The 25,576-nt window shown below is 37.8% G+C and overlaps 1 protein-coding gene across 8 annotated transcripts in view; it reads left to right on the forward strand.

The window, feature by feature from the left end:
- MTA1 (metastasis associated 1) overlaps nucleotides 1-25,576 on the forward strand; it is a 170,243-nt gene that overhangs the window by 89,641 nt on the left and 55,026 nt on the right. For 7 of the 8 annotated variants that reach the window (XM_063439103.1, XM_063439105.1, XM_063439106.1 and 4 more), the window contains 8 exons: nucleotides 7,239-7,356; nucleotides 7,608-7,710; nucleotides 10,659-10,758; nucleotides 17,897-18,085; nucleotides 19,907-19,981; nucleotides 22,397-22,455; nucleotides 22,975-23,093; nucleotides 25,180-25,331. In XM_063439103.1, the coding sequence (XP_063295173.1) occupies nucleotides 7,239-7,356; nucleotides 7,608-7,710; nucleotides 10,659-10,758; nucleotides 17,897-18,085; nucleotides 19,907-19,981; nucleotides 22,397-22,455; nucleotides 22,975-23,093; nucleotides 25,180-25,331 (915 nt within the window). The remainder of the gene's footprint in view (nucleotides 1-7,238; nucleotides 7,357-7,607; nucleotides 7,711-10,658; nucleotides 10,759-17,896; nucleotides 18,086-19,906; nucleotides 19,982-22,396; nucleotides 22,456-22,974; nucleotides 23,094-25,179; nucleotides 25,332-25,576) is intronic. The other variant, XM_063439104.1, reaches the window with a different exon arrangement.

Genomic DNA, 25,576 nt, shown 5'->3' on the forward strand with positions numbered 1-25,576 from the left:
ATCTATGCCCACTACCCTCGCCATAGGATTTTGATAAATAGAGCCTATTGCCGACAGCATCCATCCATCTATGCCCATTGCCCTCAGTTCTCCCATCATATATCCCCACCCGACCCTGTCAAAGGCCTTTTCTGCATCCAATGACAGGGTCAGGAGGGGAATTCGCATTCTATCACTCCAATCCAGAACATTAATCATTCTTCTTATATTAGTGCTAGCTTGTCTGGTTGGAACAAACCCTATCTGATCTCTGTCTACCAATTCCATAATTATCCTTTTCAACCTATCTGCCAATATAGATGAAAATAACTTTGAATCGACGTTAATAAGTGATATCGGGCGATAATTCTTTAGATCTTGCGGATCCTTATCTTTTTTATGGATAGGGATTATATTTGCTTGTAATAGTTCTCTAGGGCCTGTACCTTTCAGAGAGATTTCATTATATGTTCTAGTCAAATAATCTGCCAATATATCTCCATAGACCTTGTAAAATCTATTAGTCAGACCATCTGGGCCGGGAGTCTTATAGTTCACAAGTTTTTTAATTGCACCTGTAAATTCCACAATTTGTAGAGGGGCATTGAGCATTATTTTCTGTTCTTCCGAAATCCTAGGGAACCTAATCTCCCTCAGATAATCGTTTATAGCTGCTTCTTTTGATTGATTTGGTAAATTATACAACTTTTCATAGTATTTTTGAAACGCCTTAGCTATTGTTTCTGGTTTTCTACAGATTCCTGATTCGGTTCTAATAAAACTAATCCTATTTTTACCATTTTTTGTATTTTTAAGTTTTTTTGTTAACCACTTATTAATCTTATTATTGTCATAATAAAAATTGGATTTCATCCTCTCCAGATTTTTCTCTATTCTTTCTTTCTCCATTTTTTCTATTTTCATTTTAATCTCAGAGAGTTGCTTGAAAGATTCATTACTTAAAGATCTTTTGTTTCTTCTGGCCAACTTATAGTACTCTATATATAGTTTTTCTCTGGTCAGACCTCTATCTCTTTGAATCCTTTTCTTAAGTTTAATCAGATACCCCCGTACCACTGCTTTGAATGCGCACCAAATAGTGGTTATCGGGAGTTCTTCTGAGATATTCTCACTAAAGTACAGTTGAATCAGTTCTCTAATTTGTAGCTGATCTTTACTATTCTTCAAAATACTGTCGTCTAAACGCCAGGTCGTCTTAGATCTGTACTTTTTAACGTCGGTTATAGAAAAAATTATATAGCTATGATCTGACCAGACATTCTCTTCTATATATATGCTTTTTATTTGTTCCACTAAATTAGCTTCCCCCAACACAAGATCAATTCTGGAAAGTGAAGAGTGTACCCTTGAGAAATGTGTATATTCTCTTCCCTCTGTGTTATATACTCTCCATATATCCAATAAGTTATTTTCTAAAAGTGAGTTTCTCAGAATCCTAGCTTGATTTATCAAATGTTTAGTTATGGGTTTATTATTTTTTGTTTTTTTATCCAAAGCTGTATCCACCACACAGTTAAAGTCTCCTGCAATAACTAATAATCCTGTCTTGACCCTTTCTACCTTTTCCATAATCTCTTTAAAACATTTGGTGGGTAGTACATTTGGGAGGTATACATTTACCAAAGTGTAAACTTTCTCCTCCAACTTGCATATTAATATCTGGTACCGTCCTTCTATATCTATATCTTCATATATGATTTCTCTATTTATTCTTTTTGAAAGGATTATGGCCACTCCTCTTTTCTTTTTCTTAAACAAGGCTGCTTGTGAGATTATCTCATATCCTTCATCGTTCCATCTAGTCCTATCTTCCCGTATCCAATGTGTCTCTTGCACCATCGCTAAATCTATTCCTTTTTTTTTTTAGCAATCCTCTCATCATAGCTCTTTTATATGGGGTATTTAGCCCCTGTACATTTAGTGAGATACACTTCATGGTTTATGTTTTCCTGTAACACCTATTCCTGCTGCCCTCTCTCCCATTTCATTCACACACGTCTGAGCTCTCATAGTACAGAGTAACCCATTCCCAAACATTCTTACTTGTTGTTTCAAGAGATAATAAAAATTAATCATCTCTTCAACCTGTAAGCCTTGACAATATCTTATGTCTAGGGCTAAGGTCTATCTCTGACCTTAAAGTGGTAGCTACTCAGGGGGAATCCGAGCAAAAGCAGCCAATCTTTCTCCTTCCCTCTGTCTGTCCCTCATACTGGGCAGAGAGAGAAGGAGGAAGAGAGGGAGAAAAAAAAAAAAAAAGAGACCCTTACCTCTCCTTCCCCCCCCCCCATTCTAATTATTTATACTCTTCCATAAATCACTGATTCTTCTCACAGGGCTTTTAGTAAAACTGTATATTTTCCCTTGGTATTTAAGTGTTCGTATTGTTTTACCCTTAGTCCCTTATTTCACCTTATCCATGCGAAATTTTTTATTCTCGTGTTCATTTATATCCCCTACACAGCACTCCATCTATTCTATATTATATTTAAACAAATCTCTTACTAATTTATCTATTTTTTATGTATCCCATATCAAAATATCACGAACAGACACCCCTCCGTGTTATACAGTATCATTATGACCTTCGGATTATTTATGATATCTCCTGTGCAAACATCTTCCCTTAATCCCGGAATGCATCTTCCCACTCCATTAGTGAAAATATACTGTAAATCTTAATATTTAAGTGCTCACATTTTTTTTTTTTATATTACTCCCTTGTTACCTCTTATACTTATAAAGATTACCTCTCGTATTTTATCCGTAAACAGAATTCATTCATTTCTATCCCCTGTACCAAACTCTATCTATTGTGTAGTTATATTTAACCAAGCTCTTATTAATTTATCTCTTTGTGTATCCCTTATCAAAGTATCACACTCAAATTCGCACCCCTCCGTATATACAATATCATTTTATCCTTCTGATTTTTTGTGATACCCCCTGTACAAAGCCCCTTCCCTTAGTCCTGAGATGCATCTCCCACCTCCATTAGTGATTTATACTGTTATTCCCAAAAAATTCCTTTTAAATTATATCCCATCATTCATCTATTATATGTACATTAAAAGTCTCATATTAATTTATCCATGGGATAACATATCCCATACACAATTTCATATTCAGCACTCTTGTCGGGGGAGAGAAAAAAAAAAAAAAAAAAAAAAAATCCTTCCTCTCTCCCATCTCTTATCTCTTTCTCCCCTCCTCTTCCCCTTTTTTGCCAAAGTTCTTGCGTTTTCTCTCCTTATCACTTAAATTGTTGAGCTGTCCATTCTTCTAATTCTTTTGGGTTCAGAAGGACTTTCCTTGTATCGTTCCAATTTATTGTAATGGCCTTGCCTGGTCCCCATCTATATCCGATATTTCTTTCTTTCAGTGGTTTTAATTTTTCAAAATATCTTTTTCTCTCCATTCTTACTGCTCTGGGTAGATCTTGATAAATTTGGATATCTTTAAATTTATCCTCTTCTGAGAATTTTTTATTTCTTATTGCATTTATTATTTGCCGCTTGGCAATCAGGGAGTGGAGAGTAACCATCGTATCTCTAGGAAAAGCATTCTGGATTCCCTGTGGCTTCTTAATTCTGTATATGTTTTCCATACACACTGCCGAAACTTGAGTTTGTAAGTTTAGTGCTGCAAACAGCCCATTCAAATAGTCCTTGATTTTATCATGAGAGATATCTTCTGGAATATTTTTTATCCGTATATTTTTAGCTCTCATTCTTTCTTCCATCATATTTACTCGATCTTCTAAACTGTTTATTTCCACCTTTATTTTGGTTTGTTCTTCTGTGATTAGATTATAATGGTTAGTTATTTGTTCTTGAAATTCTTCCACTTTTACTATTTTTCTGTTAATTTCTTCCATTTGTCTTGTCATTTGAGCTGTGCTATTTTCTAATTCTTTTTTAAAAATTTCAGTTTGATTGTCCAGGCTTGTTTTTATAAAATCTTGAAAATTGGTTATTGAAACTCTTTTATCTTCAAATGTTGATTCATCCAGAAAGGATAGTTCCTCATTCTTTTTATTATGTGGTGAGAAAAAGTTAGAAACCACTTTTTCATTTTTGTTATCTTTTTTGACCTCCTTGGTTTTTTTTGAGATCTTTGGCATCGCCATCTTTATTTACTATTGTGTCAAGGGACCCTTATCCTTTCCACTTTCACTTTCTCACCAGCTTCTCCTTTTCTTTATCTTATCTTGAAAACAATCTGTCTTTGTAGTCAATGTCTCTGGTCTTGGCTTTATTGTGCTTTGACCTTTATGACCTTTATGCTGTTTTTTCTCCCCCCAATTTCTTGGTCTTATTATCTTCACGTTTTGCAAGAAGTCTATTGATCCAATGATCCAATTAGGGATCCAATTAAAGGTCCAAAGATACCAGTGATGTCGGTCAGGGAAATCAAGCGTCGTAAAATTCACATCTATGATCTTGCAGTTCCAACATATATATTTTAAGTGGTATCAGCCACCTTAACAAAAACAAACCAAACTGAAGCACCAAAAATAGCACCAAAATAGTAAATTATTTACCAACTGAAAGTTTAGCTATAAGCTGTTAGATTTCTCCTCATCTGTTTCTCAGACAGTTAGCCATCAAATCTTGTGGTCATAACCTTTCCATTCTGTTAAACCACTTTATTAAGCCACTGATTATATATTTGATTTTTGTACTGTCTTTCTCATCTAAATTTTATATATTGCTGTTATCTAATAGGTTGTTTGTAGCAAAAAAAAAAAAAAAAAAAGAACAAACCAAAAAGGTTCAAGGTTATTGAATTTGATCTATATTTGCAGTTTCCAGATTTGCAGTTTCCAACAGTTATATAACAGTTATATCATTAAATGGTATCGGCCACGTTACAAAGTAAACCGAGCCACATAGAAATCGCTGCAATTATTTACCAGCTACTGCTCCGGTATACGTCTGGCTGTCCGGTTATAAATCCACATAACATTGGTTGCCAAAATTAGTATCTACCCCGATTCTTCCTCTCCTTGTAGTTATGTGTCCGCATTTCTCCGAACAGATACCAGGCAGCTGCTGCTTCTCAGTTCCCCGACGGGCTCAACATGGGCTCAGCACAAACGCCATTTCCTCGTGGCTGCGCCTTCCTCCGATACCCCCATTGAGCTCCACCTCCTGGTGCGTGCGTACGCTTACGTCCCGCCGCACTCCGTCATTCCAGTGGGGCATGCATTTTTAATTGTTCAAAGCTTACTTTAAGGCTGCTCCTTTATTCTGTGTTCCCAGTGTTGTCTCGATTTCTTAATTCGAGGTGTTGTTTTGTTTTCAGCTGCTTTTTCTTTTGTTTTCTTTGCTGCATTTTAGGTTGTCAGAGTGGCTGTTTAACCCCTTAATGATACATGACATGTGTGACATGTCATGATTCCCCTTTATTCCAGAAGTTTGGTCCTTAATGATGTATTGTCAGGAGTTCCCATGTTGACAATTGGTAAAGATGTTCCAAAACTGTCCACTTAGGAATAGGCAGGTTGATTATTTTGTCTAGCATTAGTGACAGGGTGGATTTGGTTTAAATCCCTTGTCAGTGAACACAATTTAAATAAGATTTTTGAATGTATATACTCATTCTTGATGGTCGTTATAATCTGTAATGTTTACAACCAGATGAAGATTTCATATCTAAATTAAAAAAAAGCCATATTACAACTGACTTTAGTTTAATAGGTCGATCACGTATATTTGGAGAACTACTTAAATTGTTTTATTTAAAGGGACACTATAGTCATCGGAACTATTGCATGTGTGTATAGTCAGTCCCTGAAGACTTTTTAATGCAAACGCTGCTTTTTCAGAGAACAGGCGGTGTTTACATTGCACCCAAGGTGTGGTGGAAGCTCGGTAGAAATTAAATTTAGTAGGCCGAGATTTCCACGTGGCATATGTGTATGTTGGTGTATCAGTTAGTCAGTTACACGTAGCTAAGATACAATCAACAGTGTACCGAGCAAGTGCAGGAATGCAAGAACTGAATACACTTCCCCTCCTCCATTGTTCTGGGTGAGCCATGTGGTCTAACAGGTAAGGGAAGTTAGGCTTTGTTCAGCTGATTGGGTAAAGAGTATATGTGGGTAGAGTTAACTATAGGAGGAGCTATATGTCTATATCATGCATTTACACAGTCAGTTCTGGGCTCAGACTGTTTGTTGTGGTGACGCTAGTCCATCTGAGCCCCGGTCGGTGAATCGGATAAAGAATCTCTTCCTTCCTGAAGAAACCTGTGTCCACTTCTCTGTGCTTGGCTTCCGTCAGTTTCTCCGGTATCAAAGGGACACCTCCAATGGCAGTCACTCAGACTGATACTAGAGGTGCTTCCTGGGTCTGTGCTGCATAGCATCATAAAATCTGATTTAAATAAAAATATAATTAGACTTTATTCCATTTTAAAATCCTCAATTTTAGCGGTGGGGCGGAGGGGAAGGTGTATGTGTTCGAGAGACATGAACTTTTGTGTATGGGTGTTGGGGGACATAAGGACTGTTGAGAGGAATATAATCGGGGCTTTCTGTTCATTGGGAAAAGGGAAATAAAGGAAATAAATATAAAAAAAAAATATATAAAAAATAAGTTTATTCCACCCTCTCTCTTGCTTACCTTGGGCCACGGTTGTAGGAGGAATGCTGATTTCTGGTGGTCCAGTGGATGTATCGATCAGTTGAATTGTTCCTTAACGCGTTGAAACACTCGTGGGAGCAATACGTGCGGTTAGCACCTTCCATAGGTGCAGACTGCAAGTTCCATGGGCCCCCATGGCATGAAATTATGGTGGACATTGAGGGATTTGTACTGCACATACTAAAAATGTAGTTGAACTGGATAATGTTTTAAGTTTAGCTAGTAAGGTCTAAAATATAAATTCACTTTAATTTCTAAATGTTTTTGAATTCCTAAAACAATGTGAAATCACCATAGTTGTGCTTTATCTTTTAATTCTTGCATTACATTAACCCCTTAAGGACCAAACTTCTGGAATAAAAGGGAATCATGACGTGTCACACACGTCATGTGTCCTTAAGGGGTTAAAAGCATAGTGTTTAGTGTGTATGAAATAGGATTCATAATCCATATTTTTATATTCCACATTGTGTAGCAATGTTTCAGTTATATTTTCTCGCTCACTCTCTTGGTCACTGTCATTTATTGTTCATTTATGTGAAATAGCAGCATTATATATAAATGTTTTTTTTTTTTTTCTTTCTTTAGGATTTTTTCTTTTACTCTTTAGTGTATGATCCGCAACAGAAGACTCTCTTGGCAGACAAAGGAGAAATCCGTGTTGGCAATAGATACCAGGCTGATATAACAGACCTGCTGGAAGAAGGTTAATTTAAATTTTGTATCACAAGAATATTTTATTTCTAACGCGCTTGTTCTTATTTGTTTGTACGCATTTACTTTGTTGTCACTGATGTATATACATTTTATGGTTTCATTTAAATACTTGAACCACCCAATGCCACTCTAGTATTTCACTCTCAAGAAGATATAACCTCATATGTATCCCCCCCCCCCCCCCCCCCCAATGCCTACTTCCTCAACTATTATTCAAACATGTGCTGTTCATCACTACAGGTGTGGTAGATGGTAGAGACCAAGCGAATCTTGAAACTAAAGTTTGGGAAGCCACCAATCCCCTGACGGAAAAGCAGATCGACCAGTTTTTGGTAGTTGCACGGTAAGTAAAACCATTTATATGCAGTTCCATTAACCCCATAACCCCTTAAGGACCAAACTTCTGGAATAAAAGGGAATCATGACATGTCACACATGTCATGTGTCCTTAAGGGGTTAAGGACACATGACATGTGTGACATGTCATGATTCCCTTTTATTCCAGAGGTTTGGTCCTTAAGGGGTTAAAAGATTAATGTGTATGTTATTCCAACATCTAAAGGGCTCTCGCAATACAAAAATTTACACCCCAGCTGGAGTGATTTATGCAAAACATACATATATAATGAATAGAATAAAGGCAAATGATAAAATAACACATATAGGACCACTGCCTGCTGTTACTTGTTTTATCTCTGGTGTCCCCTTCAAGGACACCACATGAAGCCTCAAACAGGTCTGATGTCTGCATCATTAAATGTGTCTGAGTGCACAAAGTAATTTCAAGCATTTTTTTTGCATTTTTCCATGGTCTATTGGAAGAGTGAAGCAAACTAACAATTTGTGCATATATCTGCATATTTATATAAAGGTAAAACATAATTAATGCAGGCATTCGCATTAAATATAAAATAGTAATACCGTATTTATCGGCGTATAACACGCACCGGCGTATAACACGCACCTCATTTTAAGAAGGAAATTTCCCCCCCTCCCATAGTATTCCCCCCCCCTCATCCCATAGTATCCCCCTCTTCATCCCATAGTGTCCCCCCCATTTCCATAGTGTTCCCCCCCATTTCCATAGTGTTCCCCCCCCTCATCCCATAGTGTCCCCCCCTCATCCCATAGTGTCCCCCCCTCATCCCATAGTGTTCCCCCCTCATCCCATAGTGTCCCCCCCCTCATCCCATAGTGTTCCCCCCCTCATCCCATAGTGTTCCCCCCCTCATCCCATAGTGTTCCCCCCCTCATCCCATAGTGTTCCCCCCTCATCCCATAGTGTTCCCCCCCTCATCCCATAGTGTTCCCCCCCTCATCCCATAGTGTTCCCCCCCTCATCCCATAGTGTTCCCCCCCTCATCCCATAGTGTTCCCCCCCTCATCCCATAGTGTTCCCCCCCTCATCCCATAGTGTTCCCCCCCTCATCCCATAGTGTTCCCCCCTCATCCCATAGTGTTCCCCCCCTCATCCCATAGTGTTCCCCCCTCATCCCATAGTGTTCCCCCCCTCATCCCATAGTGTTCCCCCCCTCATCCCATAGTGTTCCCCCCCTCATCCCATAGTGTTCCCCCCCTCATCCCATAGTGTTCCCCCGCTCATCCCATAGTGTTCCCCCGCTCATCCCATAGTGTTCCCCCGCTCATCCCATAGTGTTCCCCCGCTCATCCCATAGTGTTCCCCCGCTCATCCCATAGTGTTCCCCCGCTCATCCCATAGTGTTCCCCCGCTCATCCCATAGTGTTCCCCCGCTCATCCCATAGTGTTCCCCCGCTCATCCCATAGTGTTCCCCCGCTCATCCCATAGTGTTCCCCCGCTCATCCCATAGTGTTCCCCCGCTCATCCCATAGTGTTCCCCCGCTCATCCCATAGTGTTCCCCCGCTCATCCCATAGTGTTCCCCCGCTCATCCCATAGTGTTCCCCCGCTCATCCCATAGTGTTCCCCCCCTCATCCCATAGTGTTCCCCCCCTCATCCCATAGTGTTCCCCCCCCTCATCCCATAGTGTTCCCCCCCCTCATCCCATAGTGTTCCCCCCCTCATCCCATAGTGTTCCCCCCTCATCCCATAGTGTTCCCCCCTCATCCCATAGTGTTCCCCCCTCATCCCATAGTGTTCCCCCCCTCATCCCATAGTGTTCCCCCCCTCATCCCATAGTGTTCCCCCCCTCATCCCATAGTGTTCCCCCCTCATCCCATAGTGTTCCCCCCCTCATCCCATAGTGTCCCCCCTCATCCCATAGTGTCCCCCCCTCATCCCATAGTGTCCCCCCCTCATCCCATAGTGTCCCCCCCTCATCCCATAGTGTCCCCCCCTCATCCCATAGTGTTCCCCCCCCTCATCCCCATAGTGTTCCCCCCCCTCATCCCCATAGTGTTCCCCCCCCTCATCCCCATAGTGTTCCCCCCCCTCATCCCCATAGTGTTCCCCCCCCTCATTCCATAGTGTTCCCCCCCCATATCCCATAGTGTTCCCCCCTCATCTCAGTGTCCCCCCCCTTTCCATAGTATTCTCCCCCCTCCCATAGTATTCTCCCCCCTCCCATAGTATTCTCCCCCCTCCCATAGTATTCTCCCCCCTCCCATAGTATTCTCCCCCCCTCCCATAGTATTCTCCCCCCCTCCCATAGTATTCTCCCCCCCTCCCATAGTATTCTCCCCCCCTCCCATAGTATTCTCTCCCCCCCCCATAGTATTCTCTCCCCCCCCATAGTATTCTCTCCCCCCCCATAGTATTCTCTCCCCCCCCCATAGTATTCTCTCCCCCCCCCCATAGTATTCTCTCCCCCCCCATAGTATTCTCTCCCCCCTGCCCCCCCATAGTGTCCCCTAGTGCACTTTCCCTTGTCCCATAATTACTTACCTGTCTTGAAGCGTGGGCCGACTTCACAGCGCGCAGCGCGGTACAGGAACTTCAATTTCAGGTTCCGGTTTCCGGCGGGACTGAAAGGAAGTGTGCACAAGTGTGCACACTTCCTTTCAGTCCCGCCGGAAACCGGAACCTGAAATTGAAGTTCCAGTACCGCAGTGCGCGCTGAACACCGGCCCACGCTTCAAGACAGGTGAGTAATTATGGGATATCGGCGTATTTCCCTTCAGAAAATTTAGACACTTTTCATATGTGCAGATATACCCTTGTCAGTGAATTAATTGTTGGCAACCAATGAAAATAAAATATAAAATTGCTGTTTTGTTTAAAAGTACATGTTAAACAATAGTATCTTGCACCTTTTTTCAGCTGGCATGTAAATTTAAATGCCACTTCTTGTTTTTCTCCCATGCTTCTACAGGTCTGTAGGTACATTTGCACGTGCTTTAGACTGCAGCAGCTCTGTCAGACAGCCTAGTCTACACATGAGTGCGGCTGCCGCGTCTAGAGACATCACATTGGTAAGAGGAGACCAGGACAAAACCTTGTATATCATCTTAATTTCATATAAAGTAAAAAAATTAATAAAATTAAATTAAAATGGGCCGTTTCTTCTCAAAACCGATAGAATGTATATGAGGCTTAATGGAAATAATATTCATTGTGGTTCAATTTTCCTTTTGTGCTAAACCGAGTAGTCAAGTTTGTGATAAATTCTGGGGGAAAAAAGTTTGTTACTGTGTATGCATTATAAAAGCAAAAGCTTTGGGATGTGGTCATATGATGGTAAAATCTTGTGAGACTTTGAGTGATGCCCAATTGTCTTTTGAATATGTGAAAGATTTATTGATGTCACAATCCATTTAAGTCAAAATACAGCCAGAGCTAACAGTACTTTGGGGCATCATAAGAGATATTGTTTTTCATCCACCCTACATACTATGTTCAGTGATGAGGAAAGGGCAGAGTTATTGCAGTGATTGATAGACTAGGGTGGGGGTGGTCTGTTTCTGGCTAACGCTAAATACAATAATGACCACATAGAATTGTACTTTGCCTTATATGGGATAAGTATACATAATATTTAAAAAAAAAATCTCAGGAAGTGGCAGTTTCCTTTTATTACCAATAAATGTTTATTTGCAACATTGGGTTTTCAAAATGTCACTTAAAGTTATATTGGGTTAATATTTTGTTCCTTCAGTGGAATTTGCTATGCTTTTGGAGCATTCTAAAGCAGGTGAACGGTCTGTGTCTGAAACTGTCATCATGTTATTCAGTGGGTAGAACATGGTTAATTATTTGTGCTCACTGAAATGTCTACAGGATGGGAAAAGAATGATATCTTTAAGACTATAGCATATTGCTACTTTGCAATGTAACATATATTGGTATTCTTTGCAGCAAGTCAAGTTCCTGGCAATATTAACCCCTTCAGGACGGAGTCAATAGTACACGTTCTGATCAAAACAAAACGTAAACAAAAACTGGAATTTGCGCTATATGTCTGTTCAACCGTAATTCACCTCTTTCATATTAAATGCACCCACACTTATTATATATCATTTTGTTCAGGAGAAACAGGGCTTTCATTTCATATAAAATATTTGTATATGAAACAATTTAGTATGAATAAAATAAAAAAAAACTGTGAGAAATTTGAATTTTTTTTTTTTAAATTTGTAGTTCCGCCTCACATTTTAGCTGTAAATGTCATAATACTGTTAGGTTTTACTGCAACAAAATGCACATATTTGTAATCAGCGATGTCTCACGAGTACAACAGTACCCCCCATTAACAGGTTTTATGGTGTTTTGGAAAGTTACAGGGTCAAATATAGAACGTTCCATTTTCAAATTGAAATTTGCCAGATTAGTAATGTTACCTTTGAGACGGTGTGGTAGCCCAGGAATGAGAATTACCCCCATAATGGCATACCATTTGAAAAAGTAGACATCCCAAGGTATTGAACGTGGGGTATGTTTAGTCTTTGTTAGTAGCCACTTAGTCACAAACACTGGCCAAAGTTAGCGTTCAAACTAATATTTGGCCAGTGTTTGTGACTAAGTGGCTACTAAAAATGACTGGACATACCCCATTTGCAATACCTTGGGTTGTCTACTTTTGCAAATGGTATGCCATCATGGGGGTAATTCTTATTCCTGGGCTACCATACGGTCTCAAAGGCAACATAACTAATCTGGCAAATTTCAATGTCAAAAAAATGAAATGCTAGCCTTATATGTGACTCTCTAACTTTCCAAAACACCATAAAACCTGTACATGGGGGGTACTGTTATTCTCGGGAGATTTCACTAAACACAAATATTAGTGTTTTAAAACAGTAAAACATATTACAACAATAATATAGTCCATAAAAGTGGTTTGTTTGTAAAAAATGCAAAAAACGTAACTTTTACTTAAAATATCATCGTTGTAATACAATTTACCAGTTTTAAACACTAATATTTGAGTTCAGCGAAGTCTCCCGAGTAAAACAGTACCCCCTATATACAGGTTTTATGGTGTCTTGGAGAGTTACAGGGTCAAATATAGTGCTTGCGAATTAAATTCTCTGCACTTTCTCCCTGTGTTGTCAGGCATGTCAATCAAATTTTAATTAATCAAATGACATAATTATGTTAAAAAATTACTTAAATATACACGTAGAATTTTAATATATATGCATTTATAGGTATATAAATTCTACGTGTATACTAATGTAATCTTTTATGTAATTATATGTATTTATCTCTCTCTATATATATTTGCGGTTATTTGTATTTTATATATAGATAGATATATATAGAATGTAATTCTAAGTGTATTCTGTTTCCAATATATATATATTAATAACATAATACAGTTAGAATGAAATTACATATGAATATATAATTTATTTTATATTTTGTTTCAATATTTTATTTATTTATTTAATTATTTTATTTATTTATTATTGTAATTATACGTATATATATATATATATATATATAATATATATATATGTAGATCTATTATATATATATAATATATATACATATTATATATATGTAACGTCATTCTAAGTGTATTTTAATACTAATATATATACTAATATTAATATTAAAATACATTACGTATGACGTTACATATATATAATATGTATATATATTATATATATATATATATATATATATATATATATATAATATATATATACATATTATATATATATAAAAAGGCATTTAATTTATTTTATAACATTTTAATATTTTTTTCTTTTTACACTACCTACCAGCAGGGGGACTGTCTAATATTTTAGACAGTCCCCCTGCTGGCAGATCCATAGCCAGCTATAGGGGGCCATGTGATCGCTCTTTGAGAGCGATCACATGGCCCCCGGGGGCCTCATTTGCCGGAGGGGGGCTGCCTGGGCTCTCAGACAGCCCCCCAGAAGAGGATCGCGGCGGAGGTGAGTACCTCCTAGCTCCTGGGGCTGCAAGCCGTTACGGCGTTCTATGCCGCCGCAACGGCTTTAAAGCCCTTTAAAGCCGCGACGGCATAGAACGCCGTAACGGCGTTAAGGGGTTAACTAATGGGCAGCTTCTTTCCCTCTCATCAGAAATTACAGGAAACTCTGAATTTAGTAAAAAAAAAAAAAAAAAGCCTGACGTCTCACTGTCATACAATCTATTTATCCATGCCATTCATACCAGTAGGAGAAAGCCTGCTTTAATCAAACAAAATGTTATTGTATGCTTGTCAAGCCACCTTTAAAAAATAAATAAATATATTTAAAAAACAAACAAAAAAAAAACCTAACCAAAGGCCATTCTAAAAAAACAGGAATTGCCTGTTATTTGTTTGAGTGTCTGTGTCTCTCTAGGTGTACCTGAGAACATTATAATTTTAGGTGTTTGATTCAGGAATTCATTGGGAACAACAATTTTATTGTTATTTTATAGCAGTAGTTAGTATGTTTTTGTGAAACCTAGAGCACGTCAAATTAACTCCATTGCATTCTACAAAGAAGTGGACATGTAGAACATTGTTGTAGTGGATTTGATCTACTTGATCTACTTGGATTTTGCAAAGCTGCACACTATACAACAAGAAAACTTGTTTTTGGGTAGAATGTAGGCTTAAAAACAGAGTACAGAAAGTTGTCATTAATGGTACATTTTTAAGCTGGGCAAAAGTTTTAATGATGTCCCTCAGGGAACTGTTCTGTGACCACTTCTATTCAACCTTCTTATCTTGAAATAGGCATTGTAAGTCATGTGACTATGTTTGCGGATGACATAACTAGGGAAGGTAATAGTGTGACCAGAGCCAGTCATACTTTGTGTGTTTATCCATACAGAGAACTAGTTGGAGAATGTGAATTTATGTTACGCATGTGTCATTTTATTACTTTGTAGGGAACAAAAAATACTTGGAATGGTTGTACAAGTATACACTCTTAATATTTTTGCACACCATTGTTATAATATTTTTATAGTTTATGCAACAATGTCTAATGTTAATCAGCAGTTGCTATTGCCAGTATTGTCATGGATAAAAAAGGGACTTAATGGTATGAAAATGTACTTCATACTCAGGGATGTAATATTTAATATGCAGGTTAAGGGCTTTTTGATCCAAGGAAAGATTTGACTGCCATTTTGGGGTCAAGAAGGATTTTTTTTTCTTAGTTTGTTACAAATTGAAAGGAGCTTCAAACTGATAAACATGGATGGCATTCCAACTGGTTTTTAAAAAAAAAAAAAATTGTTAGGGCTTGAAACGTGTTTTTGTCTTTGTCGGGCCTGTTAATATGGGCCATGTTGCTATCATAAAGACTTGTTTTGCTGGAATCAATCAGTACTTTTTGACTTTGTAACAAACCTATAGTATTCTACAGAAACCGATCAATCTAAAAAATACTCAATGCCTTTCAGATCAAATGTGTTTATTTTTTTTATTTTTTAGATTTTTGTATTTATTTTAAAAACTTTTTAAGATTTGTTTGGTACATGGCTACATGGGCTGAAAAGAGAGATGTGTCCATCAAATTCAGCCTTTCTCAAGTCTGTTTTTGCTGTCGATACAAATAAAGGCACCTTCCAATTTTGTAACAAACTAGGAAAAATTCGTTCTCCACCCCAGAATTGCAGTTGGATATCTCCTTGGCTCAAGAAGAATCCCTGAATATTGTGTTTTATTGCATATATTAATAAATTTGCTGTTTAAACATCTGTACAGACTGTGGGGGTGAGGGGGGGAGAAAGATATATCTTTAGAAAGTGAATTACACATCCTTCTTGTTTTTACTGTAAATAACCCTTTCCATTCCCTTAGAGTGAATCTCCTTTCTTTCAGTCTAAATGGATGACCTTGTGTCGTATGTATAGTCTAGTATAATAATTGATTTTCAGACAATAGTTTGTATTGGCCCAAATATATTTGTATAATGCTATCATAGCCCCTTTTGAGGTGCCGTTGTTCTAAACCTGGCAGATTTAAATTTGTTATCCTCTATAAATAACTAAAATGCTCTATTTTTTATTTTGTAGCCCAGCACTGTACTTTTTGTATTGCTATGATATCTTTGCTTACCATATTCAAGGTGTTTGGTTTCCTGCCTTCTTGTTTAAGACATGGGTGCCTCGAATTGTTTAATTGGTATTTCTGTGTCTTTGTTTCTTGTTTTTCAGCTTAACTAATAAAAAACAGATACTTCACATGTTTGAGACTTCCCCCCCCTTTTACCATACCACATAAATTACGCTGAGTTAGTGTATTAAATATGTTAAGCCTGCCTTTATTTTTATTTTTTTTTATAAATATATATAACAATGATAATTTCTCTTGGTTTAAATGTATTTATTTTATTTAAAGTCCGCAGCACACATGACTTCGTATGGTATTCGTTATTTTTGTTAAAGGGGCACTATAGTCACCAGAACCACTACAGCTTATTGTAATGGTTCTGGTGTTTGTAGAATTTTACTGCTGGCTGTAAATGATGCTGTTACAGAGAAAAGGGTGTGTTCACATTGCTGCCAAGTAACACCTCTAGTTGCAGTCCCTCAGACTGCCACAATAGGTGCTTCCTGTTTCAGTGCTGCACTGTTTAAATCCCCCCCACCCAACCTCCACAGAAAAAAATGGTTTTAAACTTCCCTTTTTAAAATTGTCTTGCTGGTCTCCGTGTCTGAGATGGTCTATCTTGACAATGTCAGCCAATCGAATGCTTTCCCTTAGGAAATCATTGGGAGGCTATGGCACATGCAATAGCATCTCTATGTGGAGCATTCAGCATCTCTATGCAGAGCAGTGAGACATAATGCTTTTTCAACAGCATAAAATCAACATACACATATTTGGGAAAACAACAACCACCTTAAAGGGACACTGTAGTCACCCAGACCACTTCAGCCCGTTAAAGGGTTTGGGTGCCAGCTCACATCACCATTAGCCCTGCAAGTGTAATTATTGCAGTTTTTATAAACTGCAATAATTACCTTGCAGGGTTAAGTTCTCTTCTAGTGGCTGTCTACCAGACAGCCACTAGAGGGACTTCTGACTTCTTAGACGACTTTTGGTCATCTAAACAATGCTGGACGTCCTCACGCTATGCATGAGGAAGTCCAGCATCGCTGGAATCCCCATAGAAAAACTTTGAATAATGCTTTCCTATGGGGTGGTCTAATGTACATGCACAGCAATTGCCGCACGCGCATTAGATCTCCCCCGCTGGTGGATGTCGGCAGGGGAGGAGCGTGGGCAGAGCCTGACCCAGCACCGATAGACTTCAGCGCTGGATTCAGGTTAGTGTCTGAAGAGGTTTTAGCCCCTTCCGCGACGTAGGATGGGGGGCGGGAGGCACTCCAGGATTCTCTAGTGCCAGGAAAACGGGTTTGTTTTCCTGGCGCTAGCGAAACCCTTTCAAGTGATCGTACTCCTCCATGTTGGTTCTGCTATCCTGCAACAGCAAGTCTAAATCAAAGTCTAAGCCCTGAAAGATTAGTAATTCTTCCTACAAAAAATATGATCATTGGCATCTCAAATCAGCAATAAAGTGAGGAGGGAACTGCAGATTTACGGACAGAAACATGTATTTTCTGACATTAATTTACCATTCGTCCTTACAAGGCCAATTTGTTTTGTAGGTTTTTGGGTTTTTTTCTTCTTCTTCTAAATAAATCTGGGATTCTGTTCCATTTTCCACTGCCTATGCCTGTATCTGACATGCAGGCACTATGTTGCAAAATGTGGCATGATAGTTGTATATAGACCTTTTTTATTATTTAATAGTCTGCTTGGATTTTGGACTCGCCAACACGTCTCTAGATTGTGGTCAGTCAAAGAGATGTACTATAAAATGTAACCATGAAAAATATAAACTTGGTGTCTATGGTGTTGTGGTTTCTCCCAGAGGCAGGAAAGCGTGGGCACTGTCTTTTTAAAACCTTCAAACAAATATTTTTTTCCACAGAAATGTTTTCACAAAACCAATCCTCTACACTAGAAAAAAAAATACTGTAAAATATTGAAATAAAAAAACAAGCTCTGTGTTTCCAAAATGCTGCATCTCCCCGAGGTAGGGAAATTTTGTGTTCTGCTTTAAAAAAAAAAAAATACTCCTTCAAATATAAATTCTACCTTAGTTATATTAATTTCTCTTGCATTTGCAGTTTCATGCAATGGACACATTACACAAAAATTCTTATGATATTTCCAAAGCCATTTCTTCCCTCGTGCCTCAAGGAGGGCCTGTTCTCTGCAGAGATGAGATGGAGGAATGGTCTGCCTCGGAAGCAAACTTCTTTGAAGAAGCCTTGGAAAAGTATGGCAAAGACTTTACAGATATTCAGCAGGACTTTGTAAGTGGTGTAATCTTGCTTTCAATCTATGAGCAAGCAATTTAATTTTGTACAACAACCTGTGTGCAACAATGTCAGATGAAATCCAAGGGTTACGCTAATTCTAATCTAAGCTCCATAAGTGCGCTTGTAAATATGAGCTGACCCTGGGACTTTTTGTTTCCGTGCTGGAGGCATGACAAATAAAAAAATAAATAAAACTGAAATTTAATATATTAAAATATATACCAATATATTATTGTTTTCCACTTAAGAACCAAATTTTCTGCTGCACTTGAAGCAGAGGCTTATTGAATAAAAAAATCAATCCATTGGTTATGTTGCTATTTTAAGCCCCCGGAGTAATTCTGAGTGCATGTTGAATACTTTATTAACTTTCCAAATTGTGATTAGCAGTGTCAAAAGGGCAGTTGGGGATTTGGGGTGCTAATTGTAAGAATAAAGCTCCACAAGCCCCTAGTCACCCTTCTCTCCCCCCCCCCCCCCCACATGAAGTAAAGTAGGGGCCGCTTCTATTTTTACATATAACAAGGAGGAAGACGCGAGCCCGTAGCTTCTTCTTTGTAATAAACTAAATGACCGAACGAAGACTGGATTGAAATTCTTTCTTAGTTCTTTGCAATTTATATTTGTTCCTTTGTCTTTCTGTCAAATCAACGAATAGCCAAAATTCCTGCCCGAATATCAGACCGTAGCGAATGCCAAGTTTTTCAACTAGGCATGCACGGGAATTTCAAAGTGCTAACTAGTGGGCAGAGAACATGGCCTCCAGCTGCCTGCACTAAGATGGCGGTGCCTAGAATGTAGATCTGGGCAAGAAACAAACGGGAGGGGGGGGAGTGAAATGGGGGATCTAGGTGCGTTTGGGGGTGACTAGAGGGACATTGAAATGTAGTGGAGTCGGGAGGATAGTTAAAATTTAAAAATGGATGTGGCTTTGGATGTGGTTTTAGCAATTTGCCAAAAGTATGGTGGTCTAGTAAAGTGGATATAAGAGACTTGAGAAGATCTTCACATCACACATCATCACAGGATGATTTTACCTTTTTCACTTTTGAATTAACATGTGGAAGAAACACATTCTGTATTCAGGGAATATTTTTTTGATTTTAACCCCTTAAGGACCAAACTTCTGGAATAAAAGGGAATCATGACATGTCACACATGTCATGTGTCCTTAAGGGGTTAAAGTACACAGCTGTAGAAAAACTGGTTTTATACCTTGCCATAGTGGATGCTTTATTTCTGTATTGGGTATTAAGGAATCTTAAAACAAAAAGAAAACATGCCCTTGGTTGGATGGCCTAGGATGACCTAAGATGTCCTCGTAAATGGATCTGAGGACATTCCAGCCATAATTTCTTTGTGTAATACTCATACAGCCCCTGCCTCAATGTCAAGCTACTGCTACCCATGTCTGTGTACATTTATTGAATATTAAACCCACAAAACGGAAATTAACAAGTTGGCTCCTCTTTGACATAGGCACATACTAACAAGATAACTTAAGGGGAAAAACAAACAATACTACAAGTGCCATAATGTACAAATGTGTGTTTGCTTAAAAAGGGAGTTGCATAGGCATCATTGTTTTAAATTCACTAAAAATGTCATATTTTTCTGTCAAAGCAGGAAATAAAAAAGCAGGTTTCATAAATCTTTACCATATTATGGTAACTTGTGTTGCTTGTTTTTTTTTTATTTTTTTGCCATACTGTTTAAAATCCAAAGTGCTCTGTTCTTGGATTTGTCGTTTGCAAAATAGAGCATTTTTTCAGACCCAAGAACCTACAATACTTAATGTATTTTCTTTCCCTCTAGTTACCTTGGAAATCTCTTACCAGTATAATTGAATATTATTACATGTGGAAGACCACAGACAGATATGTTCAACAGGTAGGTGTCAACACGTAGCTTTTATGGATCGAGTAACTAGTGTTATTTTGTTAAAGTGTTTCTATTAAAAAAATTAAATAAATAATAAAATATATATATTATAGTGCTAGTGCAATAAATGGAACGTATATGCCTAAGAATAACCATTATTTCAGGGTGATAGGTTACTTTTGTCCACCCCTCTTTGGCATTAAGAAAGATTAAAATGTAATGATTACTCTCCTCCTTTTCAATGCTGTAACTTGGTGCAATCGCTATTTATTTTAACAACGCACTTTTTAATACCTACCTGAAGCAGAGGGTGTTGGTTATCCACAAATTTGTGAATTACATATGTAATTTAAGTATCTTTGTTTAAGGAAAATTAAAATAAATGTTTTTATGGATTACAAAACTGTTCTTCGCTCTCTCCAGTAACTTCTTTTAACCCCTTAAGGACGGAGGACGGTTCAGGACCGTCATCGGCATTTTTGCGTTGCCGACCGGTGACGGTCCTGAACCGTCCTAACCGTCCAATGTACTTACCCGATCGCCGTCGTTCCCCCGGCGGCGATCGGCAGTGCTCCCGGTGTGGGGAGACTTCCTGCAGCCCAGACAGTCTCCCCATGGCGGTTTAGGACCCCTGTGGCCATGTGATCGCCCAACAGGGCGACCACATGGTCACAATAGGTGTCCTAGTCTCTGCCTGCAGGGGGACTGTCTGTGCTGACAGGCAGTCTCCCTGCAACTGTAAAATCAAAAAAAAATTTAAAGTGAAAGTTAATAAAAAAAAATATTATATATGTGTTTATATATGATATATAGACATATATTATACCTATGTAAAAGATATCACAGCGATGATATTGTCAGTGAAAGTGACTTTTTTTGCATTTTTCACACACAAACAGCACTTTTACTGATGATATAATTGTTGTGATACATTTTCCAGTTTTGAAACACTAATATTTGTGTTCAGCAAAGTCTCCTGAGTAGAACAGGACCCCCCATGTACAGGTTTTATAGCGTTTTTGAAAGTTACAGGGTCAAATATTTTTACATTGAAAATGGCCAGGTTGGTTACGTTGCCTTTGAGAGCGTATGGTAGCCCAGGAATGAGAATTACCCCCATGATGGCATACCATTTGCAAAAGAAGACAACCCAAGGTATTGCAAATGGGGTATGTCCAGTCTTTTTTAGTAGCCACTTAGTCACAAACACTGGCCAAAATTAGCGTTCAATTTAGTTTTTTACTTTTTTCACACACAAACAAATATGAACGCTAACTTTGGCCAGTGTTTGCGACTAAGTGGCTACTAAAAAAGTCTGGACATACCCCATATTGAATACCCTGGGTTGTCTACTTTTAAAAAAATATGTACATGTGGGGTGTTATTTAGCAATTTATGACAGATAATAGTGTTACGATGTCACTATTGATACATTTTAAAAATGTATGTTTTGAAACCGCAATATCCTACTTGTACTTATAGCCCTATAACATGCAAAAAAATAGCAAAAAGCATGTAAACACTGGGTATTTTTGAACTCAGGACAACATTTTGAATCTATTTAGCAGTTTTTTTCATTCGCTTTTGTAGATGAGCAAAAGATTTTTCACATAAAATTCAAAAAAACGTGTGTTTTTTTCAATTTTTCATCATATTTTTTCATTTTTTTTTAATTAAATTACATGAGATTATATAAATAATGGTATGTAAAGAAAGCCCCTTTTGTCCTGAAAAAAACAATATATAATTTGTATGGGAACAGTAAATGAGAGAGCGGAAAATTACAGCTAAACACAAACACCACAAAAGTGTCAAAAAGATGCCTGGTCGCAAATGTACAACATCGCAAAAAAAGTCCGGTCCTTAAGGGGTTAAAGCAACAGAATGCACTAATTAAAAAAACAAACAAAAAAACATACTTGCCCTTGTTGCAATGTCATGTTCAGGATACCATCACCACCACATGGTACTGAACAAACCATTAAGCGTTTAATTTTGTCTTTTAACTGACTCAGACTAGTCTGAAATACTATCTTTAGGATTTAGGTTTTATTTTAAATTTTAATTTAGTTTTTGATTAACAATTTATCATTGTACATTTATGAAATGGTTTACGGGATCAGTTAACCACTGAAACCTTTTTAGCTTAAAGTGATTTTGGTATATAAATCATGTCCCTGCAGTCTCATTCTCTCTGAGGATATTATGAAGTAGTGTGTGCTTCCACATTACCAGGCACTATTCATAGAGGCTAACAGGTTATGGGGACTAGGGTAACCATTTAACCTGATAATTTCATTAACTGAATTGTGCTTTCTCATTTCTCTGGATAGATACATCCTTAATGGACGTGAATATATTTGATCTTTGCTTGACAATACCTTTAAGTAAACAAGTAATTTATTTTCTCTTTCTATTTTAAAGAAGCGATTGAAAGCAGCAGAAGCAGAGAGTAAATTAAAACAAGTGTACATACCTAACTAGTAAGTGTTTTTGGATTTTCATTGTTGAATGTACAGTAAGACGCTCAGCTTTTAAGTGGGATATTTTAGGTTTAAAAAAGAAAAAGTAACTCTTTAATATTTTAATTATTATTATTATTTTAAGATGGTTCGTAAAATAAATGGTGTGTATGAAACAGGATCTTTTTACCCAGCTTCTTGTTAGTTTGTATGATGTATTGTAAACTCCCTAATGATGTTTCTGTAGTAAAGCAGGAATAATTGTGTTTAATTAAAAAGTAAAACATGCTACAGATTTACCATGTGTTATTTCTCACTTGGAATAGAAAAATTGGTACTTTTTAAGCATTTTACATGGGATTTACGGTGTTATTTGCTCAGGGAGCGTTTGAAATAAATCCTATCTGTGTTTAAAGACTGATGAACATTCATGTTTTTAGGAAGAGATTATGCCTAAAGGTTGTTGGTATTTTGTATAACCCGAATGTGTTAACGTTAAGGAATTTGTCTAAAATGTTAATGACTTTTTTTTAATTGTAGTAACAAACCAAATCCAAATCAGATAAATGTGAATAACCTCAAACCAACAGTAGTTAATGGAACGGCAGTACAAGGCCAAAACAACATGGGTGTAGGACGTGCCTGTGAAAGCTGCTACAGTGAGTTTTTTTTTTTTTTAAATATAAAGATCACAGTATTATTTGTAATTGTTTGCATTTGTTTAGTTACATAGTTACTTAGGCTGAAAAAAGACGTGTCCATCAAGTTCTGCCTTCATCACATTTGTTTTTTGCTGTTGATCCAAAAAAAGGCAAAAAAAAAAAAAAGTTTGAAGCACTTCCAATTTTGCAACATACTAGGAAATAAAATCCATCTTGACCCCAGAATGGCAGTCAGATTTATCCTTGGATCAAGAAGCGATTACCCTACAGTTGAAAGTTTATATAATTGAATATTATGTTTTTGCAAGTATGCATCTAGTGGCTGTTTAAACATCTGTACGGACTCTGATGAAACCACTTAAGGCAGAGCATTCCACATCCTGTTTGGTGGACATTCCCGCAGTAAGCATGGCAATTGCACGCTCCCTCAATACTTGCGACATCTTTGGCCTTGTGTGATAAAACTGCACATTTTAGAGTGGCCTTTTATTGTGACTAGCTTAAGGCACACCTGATTATCATGCCGTCTAATCAGCATCTTGATATGCCACACCTGTGAGGTGGATGGATTATCTCGGCAAAGGAGAAGTGCTCACTAACACAGATTTAGACAGATTTGTGAACAATATTTGCGAGAAATAGGCCTTTTGTGTACATAGAAAAAGTCTTAGATCTTTGAGTTTAGCTCATGAAAAATGGGGGCAAAAACAAAAGTGTTGCGTTTATAATTTTGTTCAGTGTAGATCTCTCACATTCACTTAACTTAACAGACCACTCAATAAACACACACATAATGTAGTTTTAAAATTTGTTGGGCAAAGGTTGTGTTTCATTTTATCAAAGGAAGGGCATACACTTTAATGTAAACTGTAATATAAACCACAATTACAAAAATGAAACCATTTAAAACACTTTACTTTCACAACTTAATATAGCCAGTCAGTCGTATAATATCCTCACTGCCCCTAAACACTACAATAAACCTCAATATTGTATAACATATTAACAACCATTATGCCCCACAGACTGCCTGTCCATGGCCAATGCCTTTTTGATTATATTTTGCAAGTCAACAGTAAATATATCAAAACCAATAACAGGATGATGAACCAAATCTGAATTGAATAGACCTTCATTCTAACCCTCAAATTCCACATGCCTATAAAAAAACACCCTAACCACGGCAAAAACCATGATAAAGCCAAGTTTATTTTTTTTTTTAATTGACCCTCTCCAATGCTTTTAACAATTTTAAAGGGACACTGTAGTCACTATAGCCATTTCATCTCTTTGAATTGGTTATCATGCCTAGAGTGCCCTGGCACTGTCCCTCCATTTAGTGTTGCACCATGTTCGTGCAGTGTGCCACAAAATAAGAGTCCCTGGCCACCCACAGTCCGGCCCCTTCTGTATGTGTAGCTAAGGCAGAGATTACACACTTCCTTGTTGTCATACCCATTCATACCGTCAGTTGGAGCTCTTACAGGCTAAAAACAGTCAGCTGACACTCTCGGCCAATCACAGCTGTACATTGCTGCTCAGGCTAATACTTCCTTATTAGCCAAAGCAGCACAGACGGGATGGACTGCCGGGGAATCTTGTTTAGCATTAAAACATTAAAAACTGTTTAATGCTGAAAGAAATGATGGTACCAGGGGACTATAACTAATTTAATGAGATGAAGCAGATACAGTGCCTACGGTGTCCCTTTAAGCACAACAACAAAGACAAGGAATTATTTCTCACTGTACCAAAACTGCTTGAGAAAACATTTTGCCCCTCCTCCCCTTTCTTCTTTGCCTGTGTGAAATACTGGTTGCTACCCCATTCTCATTAATACCCCGTGATATCCATGACCTTGACACAATTGCTGCCTGTGTACAAATACTAATTGTTTGCCAGCTTTTCCCAATTGTAACTGTCTCAATATCTGGTCTTGTTGTTTGTTGCTTTCTGATCCCCCTATAAAACGTCTTATTAATGTGTTTTGATTTTCACAAATTTTACTTAGTCAGATCCGAGAAAAAAAAAAAAACTGGATGTTTATTTGTTGAGAATTAAAGAGCCATTATTGTTGCCACAGCAACACAGTCTTTCCAGTGGTATTCATGGGGACCACCAAACATGCAGTGTCGGTTGTGCACATCGTGCTGGGCCTATTGGAAAAAATATGGTGGGCTGAAGATGCCAACAAGATTGGATGGTGAGAGGCCAGGTCCTAATCGAAACAACTTGGTATGTATATGCATCTTTATTATGTGCGTTATGTCTATATGTGTCTATATATATTTATTCTTATTTGGCAGCAGTGCTAGAGAGGGAATAGCTTATCTTCGCATTGCAGGTAGGACACAAAAATACAGGAATGTGTCTTTCTAACTGCCCATCTCAAACCTCCTTAAGGTGTCTTCCTCTGTGTGTTGTCAAACCATCTTAGTGACTGGGTATTGATCTTTCTAGCACTTTGTATGCTGTTTACT

Source organism: Pelobates fuscus, chromosome 13 (assembly GCF_036172605.1).
Source record: "Pelobates fuscus isolate aPelFus1 chromosome 13, aPelFus1.pri, whole genome shotgun sequence".
In the NCBI taxonomy this organism is placed as follows: Eukaryota; Metazoa; Chordata; class Amphibia; order Anura; family Pelobatidae; genus Pelobates; species Pelobates fuscus.